The sequence below is a fragment of the Emys orbicularis genome, chromosome 21 (assembly GCF_028017835.1).
Source record: "Emys orbicularis isolate rEmyOrb1 chromosome 21, rEmyOrb1.hap1, whole genome shotgun sequence".
NCBI classification, from domain to species: domain Eukaryota; kingdom Metazoa; phylum Chordata; order Testudines; family Emydidae; genus Emys; species Emys orbicularis.
In genome coordinates, this window is record NC_088703.1 from 16077979 (window position 1) to 16098164 (window position 20186).

The following is a 20186-nucleotide window of genomic DNA, read 5'->3' on the forward strand; positions in this document are numbered from 1 at the left end:
CCTAAAGTTTGGGGAGTCCTCTGATACAGAAGTCCAGACTCCCCTGGCCAGGCGTGCTGTTTGATTTTGATGAATAAGCATTTTTGGATGCAGTCACATTGTAGAAGAATTCCTGACCAGCTCTAGTTCTGTGTACACCTCATGTTACAGTTTGTGATGTTTACAATTTTCATTGGCAGAGAGTTGGATGAATTATATTGAAATCATTTCACAATGCACATGGGAATCAAAATATTGTCCATCTCCACCGTTTTCTCCAGCGTTCCATTTATTTATTACATGAACTGGTTTCAGGGTAAGAACACCATTTTTTATTAACTACTGATTAGATAATAAATATATACATATCCATTGCTGCCTATCTAAATACTGTGTAAGGAAACCATGATGCAATATAAAGAGGAAAATCCAAACAAATTTTGGGAGATCTAATGGCATTGTGGTGGGAATAACATCACTATGTTCTGGAGCCTGTCTATCTCTTCAGCTGTTTTTACATGATCTCAGATGTGTGTAAAATCTCAGTGACCCTGCTTCATTAACCGGGGGAGAGGGGAATGACCAGACAAGCTCCTTGTCTGGACACAAGTCATTAGTCACCCTCCTCAAGCTGCTGAAAAGTACAAAGAGCCGTGTTTCAGGATGAAAGCACAGTGACACTGCTGCTTAGATGGGACATTTACCCTACCAGTGGATATTGTTAGGAGAAGCCTAAACTAACAGAATGATTGTTCCTATTCCAAAGAACCAGAAAGATTGGCAATGGCCAGGTACAATTGCTTTTCCTGCATTCAGGGACTACTCTCTCCTACTTCTTCCAGATGCACAAGCCACCCAAAAGGGTTAGGCAGAAAGCAGGACCATAACTAAGCTTGGAAGGATTAGATTTTTATTGGTATCGGTAAATGTTGATTTCACTGTATGCACACAAACTGACGAGAAAATATTTCCATTGCTGCTAATCTAAAACTGGGGCTTGAGAATTTCTTAGAGTTTGATTTAAGGCTAACATTTCAACATATGCTGTTGACAGTTTCTGTTTTAATGGTTATATGCTTTCACTTTTTGAATCCCAGAATCTACAGTCATTAAATAATTGTCGGTGTGTGTCTCCCCTCAAATTTCACGAAACTCTGAAATTTTAAATTGATAAAAAAAAATTTAAAAGTCTAAACCCCATAATTCTGCAAAACTCTGAAAATTTCAATAGATAAACATAGAAAAAATGCTTAAAAATAAACATTGATTATAGATGTGTGTGTGTGTGTGTGCATGTGTCTCTGTATGTGTGTGTGTGTGTGTAAGCCTAGCTCTGCTCTCCATCCCACCATGCACGATCATTCTCAGTGAGACTTGTTTGCTCCTTAGCTGCTGAGGTTTCAGTTGTCACCATGAAATGTTCTGGGGCTGCCTTCCATGGGGAGACTTTTCTGCTCTGGCTTGGAGCAGCCCAGGGGTCAGGGCAAAAGCAGAAGGGCAATTTTGCTATAAACAGGGAATACGGCATGGAGGAGTTTCATCATAATCTAGAAGTTAGGCACCTGTGCTTTCCCACATCACAGTCTAAAGGGGAGTTTTAACTGTTGGCAGAGACCCACTCCATAGTGCCCTGTGAACTTTCAGAGCTACTAAGCTAAACAGAGTTAAACCTGGTTAGAATAACTCATTCAGTAATGGAGTCAATTGTTTCCACAGAAAATTTCAATTTTTGTTGTAAATGTAAGTATCAACATTTTCTGGCCAAAACAGAAATAAACAAAAAACATCGGCTGAAAAAGGAGGTATTTTTGCTTGCTCTTTCTCTCATCTTTTTGGACTGTCAGACTTGATTCCATTGTGATAAGCCATCTTTGTTGTGCTTTGAGTAATTGCCTATGCCCATTACATTAGCTGTGTTTCTCATGTGCCAGTTCCAGAGAGTTTTTGCTAATGGTACCAGTAGAGGGGACCTCACCTGTGCCCTGGTGTCCCTCATGCTCTGAGCCAGGGAGATAAAGGGTGGAGCCACTCCACGCATCCTTCAGTTCCTTCTTACTGTGAAGGCTCGATGGTGGGACCATGCTCTCATCTTGTTCCATCTTTAAATGTGCTGTTATAATTAGCAGTTGTTGTCAGTTAGTGTCATTTTATGTCCTTGACCCCCTCATCTCTCTCACCGGATGAGACGCTGGTACCAGGGCTGTCTTCTGGATATTATTTAAGAGATACAAAAGCAAATACAGAAAACCAAAGGCTGAGAGTAGCAAATGAGTTATGATGGAATTGTAATTTTCTCTTCATGTGTGAACTTAAAATTGATAATAAAGAGATACATGAGATACACTGGCTCTTTTGGGCCTAGGAAGGAGACGGCTCCAGGAGAGGACTGGAACAGGTAGAGGACCCTGTAACCCTAGTGCAATATATTGACAGGTGCAGCTGGTTACTGTCATTTTCCTGCAAATAGAGTCCTGTGGCAATTCCATATATTTTCTTTCTTTTCTTGCCATCTTATTAACATAACGTATTTATCTCTGAGCAGTTGGGGGAAGTTGCACCCATTAGTTGCTACACAACATAGACTATAGACCACCAGACCAGGGGGATGAGGTGGATGAGGCTTTCTTCTGGCAACTAGCAGAAGTTGCTAGATCGCAGGCCCTGGTTCTCATGGGAGACTTTAATCACCCTGATATCTGCTGGGAGAGCAATACAGCGGTGCACAGACAATCCAGGAAGTTTTTGGAAAGTGTAGGGGACAATTTCCTGGTGCAAGTGCTGGAGGAACCAACTAGGGGCAGAGCTTTTCTTGACCTGCTGCTCACAAACAGGGAAGAATTAGTAGGGGAAACAAAAGTGGATGGGAACCTGGGAGGCAGTGACCATGAGATGGTCGAGTTCAGGATCCTGACACAAGGAAGAAAGGAGAGCAGCAGAATACGGACCCTGGACTTCAGAAAAGCAGACTTTGACTCCCTCAGGGAACAGATGGGCAGGATCCCCTGGGAGAATAACATGAAGGGCAAAGGGGTCCAGGAGAGCTGGCTGTATTTTAAAGAATCCTTATTGCGGTTGCAGGAACAAACCATCCTGATGTGTAGAAAGAATAGTAAATATGGCAGGCGACCAGCTTGGCTAAACAGTGAAATCCTTGCAGATCTTAAACGCAAAAAAGAAGCTTACAAGAAGTGGAAGATTGGACAAATGACCAGGGAGGAGTATAAAACTATTGCTCAGGCATGCAGGAATGAAATCAGGAAGGCCAAATCACACTTGGAGTTGCAGCTAGCAAGAGATGTTAAGTGTAACAAGAAGGGTTTCTTCAGGTATGTTAGCAACAAGAAGAAAGTCAAGGAAAGTGTGGGCCCCTTACTGAATGAGGGAGGCAACATAGTGACCGAGGATGTGGAAAAAGCTAATGTACTCAATGCTTTTTTTGCCTCTATCTTCACGAACAAGGTCAGCTCCCAGACTGCTGCACTGGGCAGCACAATATGGGGAGAAGGTGACCAGTCCTATGTGGAGAAAGAAGTGGTTTGGGACTATTTAGAAAAACTGGATGTGCACAAGTCCATGGGGCCGGATGCGCTGCATCCGAGGGTGCTAAAGGAGTTGGCGGATGAGATTGCAGAGCCATTAGCCATTATTTTTGAAAACTCATGGCGATCGGGGGAGGTCCCGGATGACTGGAAAAAGGCTAATGTAGTGCCCATCTTTAAAAAAGGGAAGAAGTAGGATCCGGGGAACTACAGGCCAGTCAGTCTCACCTCAGTCCCTGGAAAAATCATGGAGCAGGTCCTCAAGGAATCAATTATGAAACACTTAGAGGAGAGGAAAGTGATTAGGAACAGTCAGCATGGATTCACCAAGGGGAAGTCGTGCCTGACTAACCTAATTGCCTTCTATGATGAGATAACTGGCTCTGTGGATGAGGGGAAATCAGTGGATGTGTTATTCCTTGACTTTAGCAAAGCTTTTGATACAGTCTCCCACAGTATTCTTGCCGCCAAGTTAAAGAAGTATGGGCTGGATGAATCGACTGTAAGGTGGATAGAAAGCTGGCTAGATCGTCGGGCTCAACAGGTAGTGATCAATGGCTCCATGTCTAGTTGGCAGCCGGTTTCAAGCGGAGTGCCCCAAGGGTCGGTCCTGGGGCCGGTTTTGTTTAATATCTTTATTAATGATCTGGAGGATGGTGTGGACTGCACTCTCAGCAAGTTTGCAGATGACACTAAACTAGGAGGCGTGGTAGATACACTAGAGGGTAGGGATCGGATACAGAGGGACCTAGACAAATTAGAGGATTGGGCCAAAAAAAACCTGATGAGGTTCAACAAGGATAAGTGCAGAGTCCTGCACTTAGGACGGAAGAATCCCATGCACTGCTACAGACTAGGGACCGAATGGCTAGGTAGCAGTTCTGCAGAAAAGGACCTAGGGGTCACAGTGGACGAGAAGCTGGATATGAGTCAACAGTGTGCTCTTGTTGCCAAGAAGGCTAGCGACATTTTGGGCTGTATAAATAGGGGCATTGCCAGCAGATCGAGGAACGTGATTGTTCCCCTTTATTCGACATTGGTGAGGCCTCATCTGGAATACTGTGTCCAGTTTTGGGCCCCACACTACAAGAAGGATGTGGAAAAATTGGAAAGAGTCCAGCGGAGGGCAACAAAAATGATTAGGGGTCTGGAGCACATGACTTATGAGGAGAGGCTGAGGGAACTGGGATTGTTTAGTCTGCAGAAGAGAAGAATGAGGGGGGATTTGATAGCAGCCTTCAACTACCTGAAGTGGGGTTCCAAAGAGGATGGGAGCTCGGCTGTTCTCATTGGTGGCAGATGACAGAACAAGGAGCAATGGTCTCAAGTTGCAGTGGGGGAGGTCCAGGTTGGATATTCGGAAACACTATTTCACTAGGAGGGTGGTGAAGCACTGGAATGCATTACCTAGGAAGGTGGTGGAGGCTCCTTCCTTAGAGGTTTTTAAGGCCCGGCTTGACAAAGCCCTGGCTGGGATGATTTAGTTGGGAATTGGTCCTGCTTTGAGCAGGGGGTTGGACTAGATGACCTCTTGAGGTCCCTTCCAACCCTGATATTCTATGATTCTAACATGAGTCCTTCATGTGCCCTTTTGCTCAACCATGCCACTGTTAGTATGGCAGCCGTCTGTTAGGGGGCTTATCCCTTCACCCTCTCACTTCCCTGGTCTTTCTTTCCCGCATGAATAGAGAGCAACACTACCCAAAGTCCAAAGGTGGAAACAATTCAATGTTTATTGGGGTGAACTTCCAGCAAGCATGATTCCAGTTTCCTTCCTTAGTGTCCCCCTTTCCAGCTCTGACACCACAGAGCCTTACCTGTGTCCCTGTTCCTGTTCCCATTCCCTGTTCCCATTCCCCCCCTTAGCAAAACATGATTCCAGTTCCCCCACCCCCAGTCCCTGTTCCCATTCCCCCCGTACTTCCTGATTGACTGCAGACTATATAGCAAAACTTGAGTTCTGCTTAGCTATACCTTAACTAATCATTTTACTGAAATTTAACTAACTAATCCTAACTTGCGTCTGATGAAGTGGGCATTCACCCACGAAAGCTTATGCTCCAATACTTCTGTTAGTCTTAAAGGTGCCACAGGACCCTCTGTTGCTTAATCCTAACATATTGTAAGATGATTATTTAACCAATTATATCCAACCACCTTAATTGGTTTACACCCAACAAAATTAATTATACAGCAGACAGAAACAATTACAGAACCAGACAGAGATTATACAGACAAACAATAGGGAAGTGGAGACTACAGTGATAGAACAATACAGAAATGAGGATTTCACATCCCAGCTATTGATAAGTGAGTCATTGCCAGACAGGATGCTATCAAACTAAGTTTCCTTTTACATCTTCTAGGCTCTTCCCTTTCTCTGGAGGTGATAGGAATATCAGGACAGAATTGTATTCCTAAGAGCCCAATAACACCTTATTTCAATGTGACTAGTTTGGAATGTGAGGATGTGACCATACATTTCCCAGTTTATGGCTGCCTCTACTGCTTAGCCAAAGGCTTAGTCTAAGAACCAGGTCGCAGACTGTCACAGTAAGAGAAGGCCCTTATCATAGAATCATAGAATATCAGGGGTGGAAGGGACCTCAGGAGGTCATCTAGTCCAACCCCCTGCTCAAAGCAGAAACAATTCCCAACTGAATTATCACAGCCAGGGCTTTGGCAAGCCTGACCTTAAAAACCTCTAAGGAAGGAGATTTCACCACCTCCCAAGATAACCCATTCCAATGCTTCACCACCCTCCAACTGAAAAAGTTTTTCCTAATATCCAACCTAAACCTCACCCACTGCAACTTGAGACGATTACTCCTTGTTCTGTCATCTGCTATCATTGAGAACAGTCTAGATCCATCCTCTTTGGAACCCCCTTTCAGGTAGTTGAAAGCAACTATCAAATCCCCCCTCATTCTTCTCTTCTGCAGACTAAACAATCCCAGTTCCCTCAGCCTCTCCTCATAAGTCATGTGCTCCAGCCCCCTAATCATTTTTGTTGCTCTGCGCTGGACTCTTTCCAATTTTTCCACATCGTTCTTGTAGTGTGGGGCACAAAACTGAACACAATACTCTAGATGAGGCCTCACCAATGTCGAATAGAGGGGAATGATAATGTCCCTCGATCTGCTGGCAATGCCCCTACTTATCAAGCCCAAAATGCCGTTAGCCTTCTTGGCAACAAGGGCACACTGTCGACTCATATCCAGCTTCTCGTCCACTGTAACCCCTAAGTCCTTTTCTGCAGAACTGCTTCCTAGCCATTCGGTCCACAGTCTGTAACAGTGCATGGGATTCTTCTGTCCTAAGTGCAAGACTCTGCACTTGTCCCTGTTGAACCTCATCAGGTTTCTTTTGGCCCAATCCTCTAATTTGTCTAGGTCCCTCTGTATCCTATCCCTACCCTCCAGCGTATCTACCACTCCTCCGAGTTTAGTGTCATCTGCAAACTTGCTGAGAGTGCAGTCCACGCCATCCTCCAGATCAATAATGAAGATATTGAACAAAACCGGCCTAGGACCGACCCTGGGGGCACTCCGCTTGAAACTGGCTGCCAACTAGACATGGAGCCATTGATCACTACCCATTGAGCCCGACGATCTAGCCAGCTTTCTATCCACCTTATAGTCCATTCATCCAGCCCATACTTCTTTAACTTGCTGGCAAGAATACTGTGGGAGAGCGTATCAAAAGCTTTGCTAAAGTCAAGGAATAACACATCCACTGCTTTCCCCTCATCCACAGAGCCAGTTATCTCATCTTAGAAGGCAATTAGGTTAGTCAGGCATGACTTGCCTTTGGTGAATCCATGCTGACTGTTCCTGATCAATTTCCTCTCCTCTAAGTGCCTCAGAATTGATTCCTTGAGGACCTGCTCCATGATTTTTCCAGGGACTGAGGTGAGGCTGACTGGCCTGTAGTTCCCCGGATCCTACTTCTTCCCTTTTTTAAAGATGGGCACTACATTAGCCTTTTTCCAGTCATCCAGGACCTCCCCCGATCGCCATGAGTTTTCAAAGATAATGGCCAATGGCTCTGCAATCACATCCGCCAACTCCTTTAGCACCCTCAGATGCAGCGCATCCGGCCCCATGGACTTGTGCTCGTCCAGTTTTTCTAAATAATCCCGAACCATTTCTTTCTCCACAGAGGGCTGGTCACCTCCTCTCCATACTGTGCTGCCCAGTGCAGCAGTCTGGGAGCTGACCTTCTTTGTGAAATCAGATGCAAAAAAAGCATTGAGTACATTAGTTTTTTTCCACATCCTCTGTCAGTAGGTTGCCTCCCTCATTCAGTAAGGGACCCACACTTTCCTTGACTTTCTTCTTGTTGCTAACATACCTGAAGAAACCCTTCTTGTTACTCTTAACATCCCTTGCTAGCTGCAACTCCAAGTGTGATTTGGCCTTCCTGATTTCACTCCTGCATGCCTGAGCAACATTTTTATACTCCTCCCTGGTCATTTGTCCACGCTTCCACTTCTTGTAAGCTTCTTTTTTGTTTTTAAGATCAGCAAGGACTTCACTGTTAAGCCAAGCTGGTTGCCTGCCATAGTTGCTATTCTTTCTACACGTCAGGATGGTTTGTTCCTGCAACCTCAATAAGGATTCTTTAAAATACAGCCAGCTCTCCTGGACTCCTTTCCCTGTCATGTTATTCTCCCAGGGGATCCTGCCCATCAGTTCCCTGAGGGAGTCAAAGTCTCCTTTTCTGAAGACCATGGTCCGTATTCTGCTGCTCTCCTTTCTTCCTTGTGTCAGGATCCTGAACTCGACTATCTCATGGTCACTGCCTCCCAGGTTCCCATCCACTTTTGCTTCCCCTACTAATTCTTCCCGGTTTGTGAGCAGCAGGTCTAGAAGAGCTCTGCCCCTAGTTGGTTCCTCCAGCACTTGCACCAGGAAATTGTCCTCTACACTTTCCAAAAACTTCCTGGATTGTCTGTGCACCGCTGTATTGCTCTCCCAGCAGATATCAGGGTGATTAAAATCTCCCATGAGAACCAGGGCCTGCGATCCAGTAACTTCTGCTAGTTGCCAGAAGAAAACCTCGTCCACCTCATCCCCCTGGTGTGGTGGTCTATAGCAGACTCCCACCACGACATCAGCCTTGTTGCTCACACTTCTCAACTTAATCCAGAGACTCTCACGTTTTTCTGCAGTTTCATACCGGAGCTCTGAACAGTCACACTCCTCTCTTACATACAATGCAACTCCCCCACCTTTTCTGCCCTGCCTGTCCTTCCTGAACAGTTTATAACCATCCATGACAGTACTCCCGTCATGCAAGATATCCCACCAAGTCTCTGTTATTCCAATCACATCATAGTTCCTTGACTGTGTCAGGACTTCCAGTTCTCCCTGCTTGTTTCCCAGGCTTCTTGCATTTGTGTATAGGCACTTAAGATAACTCGCTGATCGTCCCGCTTTCTCAGTCTGAGACAGGAGTCCTCCCCTCTTGCACTCTCCTGCTCACGCTTCCTCCTGGTATCCCATTTCCCCACTTACCTTGGGTCTTCGGTCTCCTTCCCCCGGTGAACCTAGTTTAAAGCCCTCCTCACTAGGTTAGCCAGCCTGCTTGCGAAGATGCTCTTCCCTCTCTTCCTAAGGTGGAGCCCATCTCTGCCTAGCACTCCTCCTAAACTGGCAGACAGTGATTTTGATTCTTTTATCTCTATAACTAGCTAAGTGATAAGAATACACCTAAATTCTTAAAGTATAGGCCTTTGCAGTCAGGCCTGAGTATCTGTATCCTAACACCGTCTATTAAGGACAAAGAACAGTGATATTTGTCCATTTTTTGATTGATTTTTTTTTCTTTTAAAGTTTGTGAAGAGTGATGGGATTGTTCAGGCTGAGGCACAATCTGTAAAGGTGCAGTGATTGGGGATTTGGCTGGAGCTCAGTCTCTCTCTTTGTGGAGCACATTCAATGCAGTGAAAATATCCAGGGCAAATTCTCCCCTCTGTTAACCCCATTAGCCCCTTATTAGCTTCACTGAGGTTGTACAGGTGTAAATGAGAGCAACACTTGAACCTTCATCTTTGTTCAGGCAGACTGAAGTGCATCTGCTCTGGAAAGAGGAAGATTATTTCCCATTGTTTTCACTGGCTTTATCTTAAATCACATTCACCAAAACATCCCCCCCTTCAGGTAGTTGAAGGCTACTATCACATCCCCCCTCACTCTTCTCTTCTGCAGAGTAAATAAGCCCAGTTCCATCAGCCTCTCCTCATAAATCATGTGCCCCTGCCCCCTAGTAACCCTCTGCTGGACTTTCTCCAGTTTGTCCACATCCTTTCTGTAGTGGTGGGCCCAAAACTGGACACGGTACTCCAGATGTGACCTCACCAGTGCCGAATAGAGGGGAATAATCACTCCCCTCGATCTGCTGGCATTGCTCCTACTAATGCAGCCCAATATGCCGTTTGCCTTTTTGGCAACAAGGGCACGCTGTTGACTCATATCCAGCTTCTTGTCCACTGTAATACTTAGGTCTTTTTTTTGCAGAACTGCTGCTTAGCCAGTTGGTCCTCAGCCTGTAGCAGTGCATGGGATTCTTCTGTTCTAAGTGCAGGACTTTGCACTTGTCCTTGTTGAACCTCATCAGATTTCTTTTGGCCCAATCCTCTAATTTGTTTAGGTCACTCTGGACCCTATTCCTACCCTCCAGCGTATCTACCTCTCCCCCCAGCTTAGTGTCATCTGTGAACTTGCTGATCCATCCCATCATCCAGATCATTAATGATGGGGGTCACTCAGGATGAGAGATTGCTTAGCAAGGCTTTTGTATCACCTGCACATGAAGGAGGGGTAGCTACCTGCCAATGGTTTTATCAGTGATCTAGGAAAGGAGCTACTGGTATGGTATATACATGTGTACAAGAGGCCTGGTCTACACTGGGGGGGGGGTGTCGATCTAAGATAAGGACTAAATGGACAGTGCACCTCTCTATCTGAAGCCTAGCAAGGGAGGTACATGGATCCCACTAGAATTTAAAATGAAAAGTAAGGGAGGGGAGGCTCTACTAGACTGGGCAGCTTTAGATACAGTACCAGGCACATAGGAGGATTTACACTTCTGAGCCATGGAAGCAGAAATTGTCTTTTCTTTTCCAGATTTAGCTAATATTCAGAAAGGGAATCTAGCACCTGCCTTCCAGATTTGAACACCCTCAAAATTCAAGAGTGCTCAAGCTCAATTTGGGCAGCCGTTACTTCATTTCTCCCAAATCAAATATACTGATCCACTGTAACTTGCTGTAGGAAAAAGTAGAATAAATTGAGCAAGAAATGCTTCCCAGTGGTTATTAGGACTGGAATTGCTATTTTCAATAGCCATTGCCTTTTTTTTTTTTTTTTTTTAGTTTTAGTTTTATTTGTTTAAAAGGAAGACAGTGAGTGCATTGGCAAATTCCCCATAGAAACAAAGAATGGAACAAAGAATAATAAAGGCACCTCAACTTTTCCTCATTTATGTAGGACAGTCTTATAATATGCATCCAGATATCCTCCCATCACACAAGCTGAAAATTGTTCCACTTTACTGCAGTTCTGTAACCATATGGGAACCAATCCTGTCTGTGTGCTGTGAACATCCAAAATTCCTGCTGAATGACCCGCCCTGGGAGCGAGTTACCAGTGACCCAGGGCTGGGGTGGCAGGAGGGTGCAGTTGGGAGGGGGGAAGGAGAGAGCCCAGGGGGTGGGGTGCAGACAAAATTTTTTTTGCTTGGGGCAGCAAAAAACCTAGAGCCGGCCCTGCATCCTGCACTGACCCCTGAGAAGTTCAGTCTGCACCACCTCGTGCTCAAATCTGTGCATAACTGAGCTATCAGTGAGGAGCTCAAACACTCTCTCCATTCTGAAGGGGGTAATTAGGTTAGATGGGGTGAATTTCTCCCAGGAAAGATAGCACTGTTGTTGTATCTCAGAAATTGCATCTAGTTTTTCTTTTGTTCTGTCTACACCAATTTCAAGCTTTTGAAGAAAATCAGTGATCATGATTTATTTCCTTTCTTGCAGGTGATTTTACTCTCACTGCGCATGTTGCTCCTGCAGTTGTCTTGGTTGGACAAGCTATGACATTGTCCTGCCATCTCATAGGAAAGGTCCCCGCTAACATTCAAGTGCATTGGTACAAACTGGAAAGGAACAAAAATACGACGTTATATTTTTACAATAGCACAGAAAAAGGGACTGAGCTGGGCTGGGCTGGGGACCGGCACAGGATCAAAGGACGATATGGGAATGGAGTCATTATGGTGAAGCTCCTTCCAGTGCAAGTAGAAGATAGTGGGCGGTATGTGTGTGCAGTGACAAGCAATGGTGTCTATAAAGAAGACATCGTCCAGGTGACTGTTCCAGGTAAGCATGGAGATGTCGATAGAAGAGTGTTGCTGGCAGGGAACAATGCTGCATTGATCACAGTGGCGCTGATTCTCCATTGCCTTGCACTGTGTGTAGCAGCTGTATTTCCATTTAATCCTTTCCTCCCAACAGGGAGGGTTCATCAGCTGGCAGGGGAAGGAGAAACACCCATGTGTGTGCAGTGTTATGGGAGGTGGGCAGAGGAAGTGATGGACTGGGAAGGAAGAGGAGAGAAGTGCTGGACTGGGAGTCAGAGAAGCTTCAGCAGTTTGGTGTCCATCTCACATAGTATATGCAAATTATACACAGTGTATGCACACAACATGCATACCTCATGTACCTTTTTCTCTGGCTTTTTGCTGGTGGCATGTGCAATCCTCATCCCCCTGCATTGTGTGTGCTGCTGTTGTACAACAGCAATAAAATGACTAAAGGGAAGGGGGAAAGCTGGGCCATTACCTCCCGTCATGCACGCACATGCACCCAGGCAGTACATTAGAGTCCTGCGGAACTGTGAGGTCACTGTCCACCTGTGGTTTGTACACACTGCGCCTGATTCTCAGTTACACTAAGGCCCTTTTACATGGAAATGAACCATTGATATTACCCCTTGTACAGAGAAAGGTCTCCTTGGCCAGTGTAGAACTGATGTAAGGGCTCTGTAGTGGCCTTGCTTCCGGATGTGGTGTAAGGGGTGTGTCAGGATTGTGGGAGAGAGGGAGCAGGCTAAGTGCTGGTAGGGGTATGGCTGGAGCACACTGTGCTTTGGCTATACTCTGCTTCCCAGGGCTCATAGGGGATAATGGGAAACAAAGTGTAAGTTAGAATAGCCCTAAAGCTGCTCTGACTTACATTGGGACCTAGTGGGGCCCCTGAATGTGCCCAAAATATGGGCCGCACAAAGGTGGATCTCCCCATTTCTGAAAATACTGTTTGCTGACTAACCTGCTGCCATCCCAAAAGTGAAGCTGTCACATACATACGATGAAATCATGTCTACATACAGTTTGGGATCAGCTGGTGAAGTGTTTGGTGATCTCTTGAGGTGGACATCGCTCTCTATGAATTTAAGATACTTGGAAATGTAAGATTATAGTTCAGTGTAGATTCAATAGGACATGGTGACTGTAATGATAGTGGTGATCATTCATCATTAGCATTCTTTGTTTGGTTTGTTAGCTAGTTCTTCAGCCTGTTTAACATTTTCTGAAATTGGTTTTCACTCTAGGCTTTGGATCTGCACCTCGCCTAACTATAGAACATCAGCAGAATAATTCAATCACTCTGAGGTGTACGTCCCAAGGGTGGTACCCAAAACCTGAAGTACGCTGGACTGACAGCACAGGACACAAAATAACTGCTATGGCTGAAACAAGAATCCAAAAAGATGTGACAGATCTGTATCAAATCCACAGTACACTCAGGGTAGCAGATACTGCTTCTGACACTATCTCATGCACTATAAGAAATCCCTTGCTGAAGAGGCACCACAAAAAAGTTATTGCAATTTCTGGTAAGAGATGTAGTACCATCAAAGGAAATATTCCTGCTCTTACAAAATCGGGCTAAATGCACCTGCCTCGTGGCCAACCATGTCATTCAAGACTTGCCTACACGGAGCACCAACACACATGAATGGGGTGTGATTTCTAAAGCACATTAAAGGGTTGCACATTAATTAGTCCATGTAGACCCCAGCTGGTGCTAACTAAAGTTTCCCAGGTCTCCTTTACCATATTATTGTTTGAAGCAATAATATGGTAAACCAAAGCCAAACCAGAACCTAAATCAAAATGGAACCAGATTGCTGGCACTTAAAATTAAAAAGGTCTAAATAATAAGATGGGTGAACTATAGTGCCTCATATTAAATGAGGATGTTAATATAATAGGCATCACAGAAACCTGGTGCAATGAGGGAAAAAATGGGGCACGGTAATACCAGGGTATAAAATATGTCGAAAGGACAGAACAGGTCGTGCTGGTGGGGGAGTGGCACTATATGTGAAAGAAGGCGTAGAATCAAATGAAGTAAAAATGTTAAATGAACTAAATTGTACTATAAAATATCTATGAATAGTAGTTCCATGCTTGAAAAATAAGAATATAGCAGGTGGGATATATTACAGATCACCTGACCAGGATGGTGTTAGTGACTGTGAAATGCTCAGGGAGATTAGAGAGGCTATTAACGTAAAAAAAACTCAGTAATAATGGGGGATTTCCGTTATCCCCATATTGACTGTGTACATATCACCTCAGGACAGGATGCAGAGATAAAGTTTCCTGACACCTTAAATGACTGCTTCTTGGAGGAGCTAGTCCTGGAACCCACAAGAGGAGAGGCAACTCTTGATTTAGTCCGAGGTAGAGCACAGGATCAGGTCCAAGAGGTGAATATAGCTGGACTGCTTGGAAATAGTGACCATAATATAATTAAATTTAACATCCCTGTGGCGGGGAAAACTCCACAGTGGCCCAACACTGTAGCATTTAATTTCAGAAAGGGGAACTATGCAAAAATGAGGAGGTTAGTGAAACAGAAATTAAAAGGTACAGCACCAAAAGTAAAATCCCTGCAAGCTGCATGGAAACGTTTTAAAGACACCACAATAGAGGCTCAACTTAAATGTATACCCCCAAAAAACATAGTAAGAGAAACAAAAAAAAGCCACCATGGCTAAACAATAAAGTAAAAGAAGCAGTGAGAGGCAAAAAGGCATTATTTAAAAACTGGAAGATAAATCCTAATGAGGTAAATAGAAAGGAGCATAAACTCGGGCAAATGAAGTGTAAAAATATAATTAGAAAGACCAAAAAAGAATTTGAAGAACAGCTAGCCAAAGACTCAAATGTAATAGCAAAAATATTTTTAAATACATCAGAAGCAGAAAGTCTGCGAAACAACCAGTGGAGCCAAAGGACAATCGAGATGCTAAAGGAGCACTTAAGCACGATAAGGCCATTGTGGAGAAATTAAATGAATTCTTTGCATCGGTCTTCACTGTTTAGGATGTGAGGGAGATTCCCAAACCTGAGCCATGCTTTTGGGGTGACAGATCTGAGAAACTGTCCCACATTGAGGTGTCATTAGAGTAGGTTTTGGAACAAATTGATAAACTATACTGTAATAAGTCTCCATGACCTGATGGTATTCACCCAAGAGTTCTGAAGGAACTCAAATGTGAAATTGCAGGACTACTAACTGTCATCTGTAGCCTATCATTTAAATCAACGTCTGTACCAAATGACTGGAGGATAGCCAATTTTTTAAAAGGGCTCCAGCAGTGACCCTGGCAACTACAGGTGAGTGAGCCTCACTTCAATACTAGGCAAACTGGTTTAAACAATCGTCAAGAAAAAAATTGTCAGACAGATAGATGAACATAATTTGTTGGTAAATAGTTAATATGGTTTTTATAAAGGGAAATCATGCCTCACCAATCTCCTATAATTTTTGGAGGGGGTAAACAAGCAAACAAAGGAGATCCAGTGGATATAGTATATTTAGATTTTCAGAAAACCTTTGACAAGGTCCCTCACCAAAGGCTCTCAAGCAAAATAAGCAGTCATGGGATAAGAAGGAAGTTTATCTCATGGATTGGTAACTGGTTAAAAGATAGGAAAGAAAGGGCAGGAATAAATGGTCAGTTTTCAGAATAAGAGAGGTAAATAGTGGTGTCCCCCAGGGATCTGTAACGGGCCCAGTCCTATTTAATATATTTATAAATGATCTGGAAAATGGAGTAAACAGTGAAGTGGCAAAATCGGCAGATGATACAAAACTACTCAAGATAGTGAAGTCCCAGGCAGACTGCAAAGAGCTACAAATGCATCTCTCACAACTGGGTGACTGGGCAACAAAATGGCAGATGAAATTTAATGTTGATAAATGCAAAGTAATGCACACTTGAAAACATAATCTTAACTGTACGTATACAATGATGGGGTCTAAATTAGCTGTTACCACTCAAGAAATAGATCTTGGAGTCATTCATAGAATTATAGAATATCAGGCTTGGAAGGGACCACGGGAGGTCATCTAGTCCAACCCCCTGCTCAAAGCGGGACCAATCCCCAACTAAATCATCCCAGCCAGGGCTTTGTCAAGACTGACCTTAAAAACCTCTAAGGAAGGAGATTCCACCACCTCCCTAGGGAACCCATTCCAATGCTTCACCACCCTCCTAGTGAAAACGTTTTTCCTAATATCCAACCTAAACCTCCCCCACTGCAGCTTGAGACCATTACTCCTTGTTCTGTTGCCTTCTGCTGGACTCTTTCCAATTTTTCCACATCCTTCTTGTAGTGTGGGGCCCAAAACTGGACACAGTACTCCAGATGAGGCCTCACCAATGTCAAATAGAGGGGAATGATCACGTCCCTCGATCTGCTGGCAATGCTCCTACTTATACAGCCCAAAATGCCGTTAGCCTTCTTGGCAACAAGGGCACACTGTCGACTCATATCCAGCTTCTCGTCCACTGTAACCACTAAGTCCTTTTCTGCAGAACTGCTTCCTAGCCATTCGGTCCACAGTCTGTAACAGTGCATGGGATTCTTCCGTCCTAAGTGCATGACTCTGCACTTGTCCCTGTTGAACCTCATCAGGTTTCTTTTGGCCCAATCCTCTAATTTGTCTAGGTCCCTCTGTATCCTATCCCTACCCTCCAGCGTATCTACCACTCCTCCCAGTTTAGTGTCATCTGAAAACTTGATGAGGGTATAATCCACGCCATCTTCCAGATCATTAATGAAGATATTAAACAAAACCAGCCCCAGGACCGACCCTTGGGGCACTTTGCTTGATACCAGCTGCCAACTAGACATGGACCCATTGATCACTACCCATTGAGCCCGATGATCTAGCCAGCTTTCTATCCACCTTATAGTTCATTTATCCAGCCCATACTTCTTTAACTTGCTGGCAAGAATACTGTGGGAATCCATATCAATAGCTTTGCTAAAGTCAAGGAATAACACATCCACTGCTTTCCCCTTTTCATTGTGGTTAGTTCTCTGAAATCATCCACTCAATATGCAGCGGCAGTCAAAAAAGCAAACAGAATGTTAGAAATCATCAAGAAAGGGATACATAATAAGATAGAAAATACCATATTACCTCTATATAAATCCATGTTACCCCCACACCTTGAATACTGCGTGCAGATGTGGTCGCCCCATCTCAAAAAAGATATATTGGAATTGGAAAAGGTTCAGAAAAGGTCAACAAAAATGATTAGGGATATTGAACAGCTTCCATATGAGGAGAGATTAATAAAACTGGGACTCTTCAGCTTGGAAAAGAGGTGACTAAGGGGGGATATGATAGAGGTCTGTAAAATTATAGAGAAAGTAAATAAGGAAGTGTTATTTACTCCTTTTCATAATACAAAAACAAGGGGCTACCAAATGAAATTAATAGGTAGCACGTTTAAAACAAACACAAGTAAGCATTTGTTTGTGCAACGCACTGTCAACCTCTGGAACTCCTTGACAGAGGGTATTGTGAAGGTAAATATTATAATGGGGTTCAAAAGGGAGCTAGATAGATTCATGGAAGATAGGTCCATCAATGGCTATTAGCCAGGATGGGCAGGAATGGTGTCCCTAGCCTCTGTTAGACAAAAGCTGAGATTGGGTGACAGTGTATGGATCATTTGATGAGAACCTGTCTGTTCATTCCCGTTGGGGCACCTGGCATTGGCTACTGTCAGAGGACAGGATAGTGGGCTTGATGGACCTTTGGTCTGACCCAGTATGACCGTTCTTATGTTCTTATGTTAGCAGTAATTCCGGAAAGCACACTAGGGAACTTTTAGTGTGCGTCATCAAAGTCTACACAGTCGAATTAATGCACAACACATTGGTGCATTTTATTAATCACTCTCTCATAGTGCGCATTACCCCACCGTGTAGACAAGCCTTTGGTGCAGCATAGTTCAGACCTGTTCCACTCAGTGTTTCTTTTCAAATACTATTTTTGAGATCACTACAGATGTAAAAGATAGTATAGCTCGGATTCTTGTTTTACTTATCTGTGTGTATATTAGGAGTGAATCCTCCAAAGCTATTGAATTTACACTATTATAAAAAGAGTATAAATAAGAGGAGAATTAGGGCTGTCCTCTTTTTCACTCACTCTCTCTTACACATTAATATGAGTCATTATGTGCTGCTGGTGCAATTATAACCCCCTGAACATTTTTCAGGTTTCTTTGATGTGGAGGCAGAACATGGCATCATTACTGCGGTAACTGGAGAAAATGCCATTCTTCCCTGCCGGCTGATTACGAAACATCTGCCCCCCAGCATGGAGCTGCAGTGGAGGAAAGTTGGACCTGGGAAGAATAAGACAATCTATCTCTACCTCTATGATGCAATCAGCCCCCTGGTTAATTCTTATCCACAGGATGACAAATGCTCAATGAGTTATTTATCTCCAAATGGAGTCAACAGCAGAGAATGGCTCAGGAAGAAATATGAAAAAAAGGCAGAAGTTTTTAAAGGAAAGGAGTTTGGGAAAGGAAATATTTCTCTGAAACTGAACAATATTCATGTGGAAGATAAAGGGAAATATGTATGTTCTGCCACAGCCAACTCATTTCACAGAGAGATCATCACTGAAGTCTTGGTTATAGGTAAGAAAGGCCTAGAACTGGAGAAAGCAGATTTATCAAACTCTATTATTCTGTCTCCCCAGGAGCCAGCGCAGGCTTGTCCCTTCTCCACAGCACATTTTATTGCTTTGTCTATTATTGTTTTAAAACCCCCAAATAATGGAATTTCCACTTCTTCCATTGGGTAGCTATTAGATGCTCTAATGCATGTCACTGTGAGATCAGTTTCCTGATTTCAGAAGTGATTTCAGACTGTCTGCTGTTAGAAGGGATACCAATAATAATCACTCTCCCCTTTATTTGCCTTTAAAATACCAATTCTTGGAGCTGTATTATTAAATCTATCTTCTAAAAATTAAAGTGATGTTAGAATGTAATTTAAACTACTTTTTAATAGGCCCTTTTGAAGAATTCTTAATTTTATAACAGAGTTTGTTAGCATCCTAAGAACAGGAGAACCTTCAGCCATAACGACATAGAATGAAAGAAATGTGTGGCTGGAAGGGATTTCAAGAATTTTATGAGAGTTATTTTGGCAACAATTTGTTTACAACAGAGAACAGATGTTTTTCTTTCCACACTCAGGTTGAAAAAAGTACATTTTTTTCCATACGGATACAATTCTCAAAAGTGGTAAAATGATTTAGGATCTTGACTCCCATTTTCAAAAGTTACTGAGTTGTCTACACAGAAAAACTCTAGAAAATTAATTCAAATTAACTGAAGTTTGAATGTAAAGTGGATTAGTTAAATTTCATAAACCCCCTGTGTGGACATCCTTAGTCAGATTTTAAGTTGCCTGAATTTGATTTGTGAACTAAGCTCTATCACATTAAGGCCACTTTAATTCTGAATAAGAATGTCAACATGTGTTTACTGTGGTTTAACTAATCCATTTTAAAAGTTGATCCAGATTAACTTTCCTGAGTGTCCCCATGGAGACAAGTCCTTAGATACTTTGGAGGCATCCCATTAACTTTCCAGGAAACTTAGATTAGGTCTACACTACAGTTCTACGTCAGTATAACAACGTCACACAGGGGTATTGAAAATCCACACCCCTGAGCGACGTAGTTATACAGACCTAACGCCTAGTATAGAAAGTGATATGTGGGTGTTTCTTCATTTTACTAGGGATCCCAGCTCCCTTCAAAGGGACGGATACCTCTACCTGATTGCAGCCTGGGTTCAGAATCAAACTTGTCTGTCACTGGCAGCAGGGGAATTCCCCATCCCCTGCAGTCCCTGACTCCCGGCCAATTTTGTTGTGCCACACAAGAGTCAGAGGCTACTTCAGTCCCCCCTGCTGCAGAGACAGTTCTTTGAGGGAAATACCAACATTGTATTTCATGTAGCCCCCTCCCTCCCCCACCCGCCTTGTGGCTTAAGCCTCTTCCCTGCTGCTTGCTAATCGGAGTGGCTTGTCTTCCCTCCAGGCATGCATTGGGTCCTGGGTTCTTCATTTCAGCGCCTGTGCTTGGGACATACAGATGCTGTCTCTTTGGAAAATGACTAATGCTACTTATCTATTTACAAGAAATATAACCCAGCACCCGAACAACACAATAGTTTAATGTCCCTGCCCCTTTTGCCTCCCCCGTCGGCAGGGGCAGGGACTTTAAAGCACTGCCGCAGCAGCGCTTTAATATGGGCTGGGTATAGGCTGGTG

The 20186-nt window shown here is 43.8% G+C and overlaps 1 protein-coding gene across 1 annotated transcript; it reads left to right on the forward strand.

The window, feature by feature from the left end:
• Positions 1-213: 213 nt before the first annotated feature.
• LOC135893191 (butyrophilin-like protein 2) lies at positions 214-18705 on the forward strand. The gene is made up of 4 exons (XM_065420990.1): positions 214-295; positions 11554-11895; positions 13127-13411; positions 18110-18705. The coding sequence occupies exons 1-4, from the start codon at positions 214-216 to the stop codon at positions 18703-18705; spliced, it is 1305 nt and encodes a 434-aa protein (XP_065277062.1).
• The last annotated feature ends 1481 nt before the right edge of the window (positions 18706-20186 follow it).

Excerpts from the sequence above, each read along its gene's own strand:
- LOC135893191 (XM_065420990.1), top strand. The coding sequence starts at position 214 with ATGCACATGGGAATCAAAATATTGTCCATCTCCACCGTTTTCTCCAGC. Across the intron at positions 296-11,553 it reads TTACATGAACTGGTTTCAGG|GTGATTTTACTCTCACTGCG; the intron begins GTAAGAACACCA and ends CCTTTCTTGCAG. Across the intron at positions 11,896-13,126 it reads CGTCCAGGTGACTGTTCCAG|GCTTTGGATCTGCACCTCGC; the intron begins GTAAGCATGGAG and ends TTTTCACTCTAG.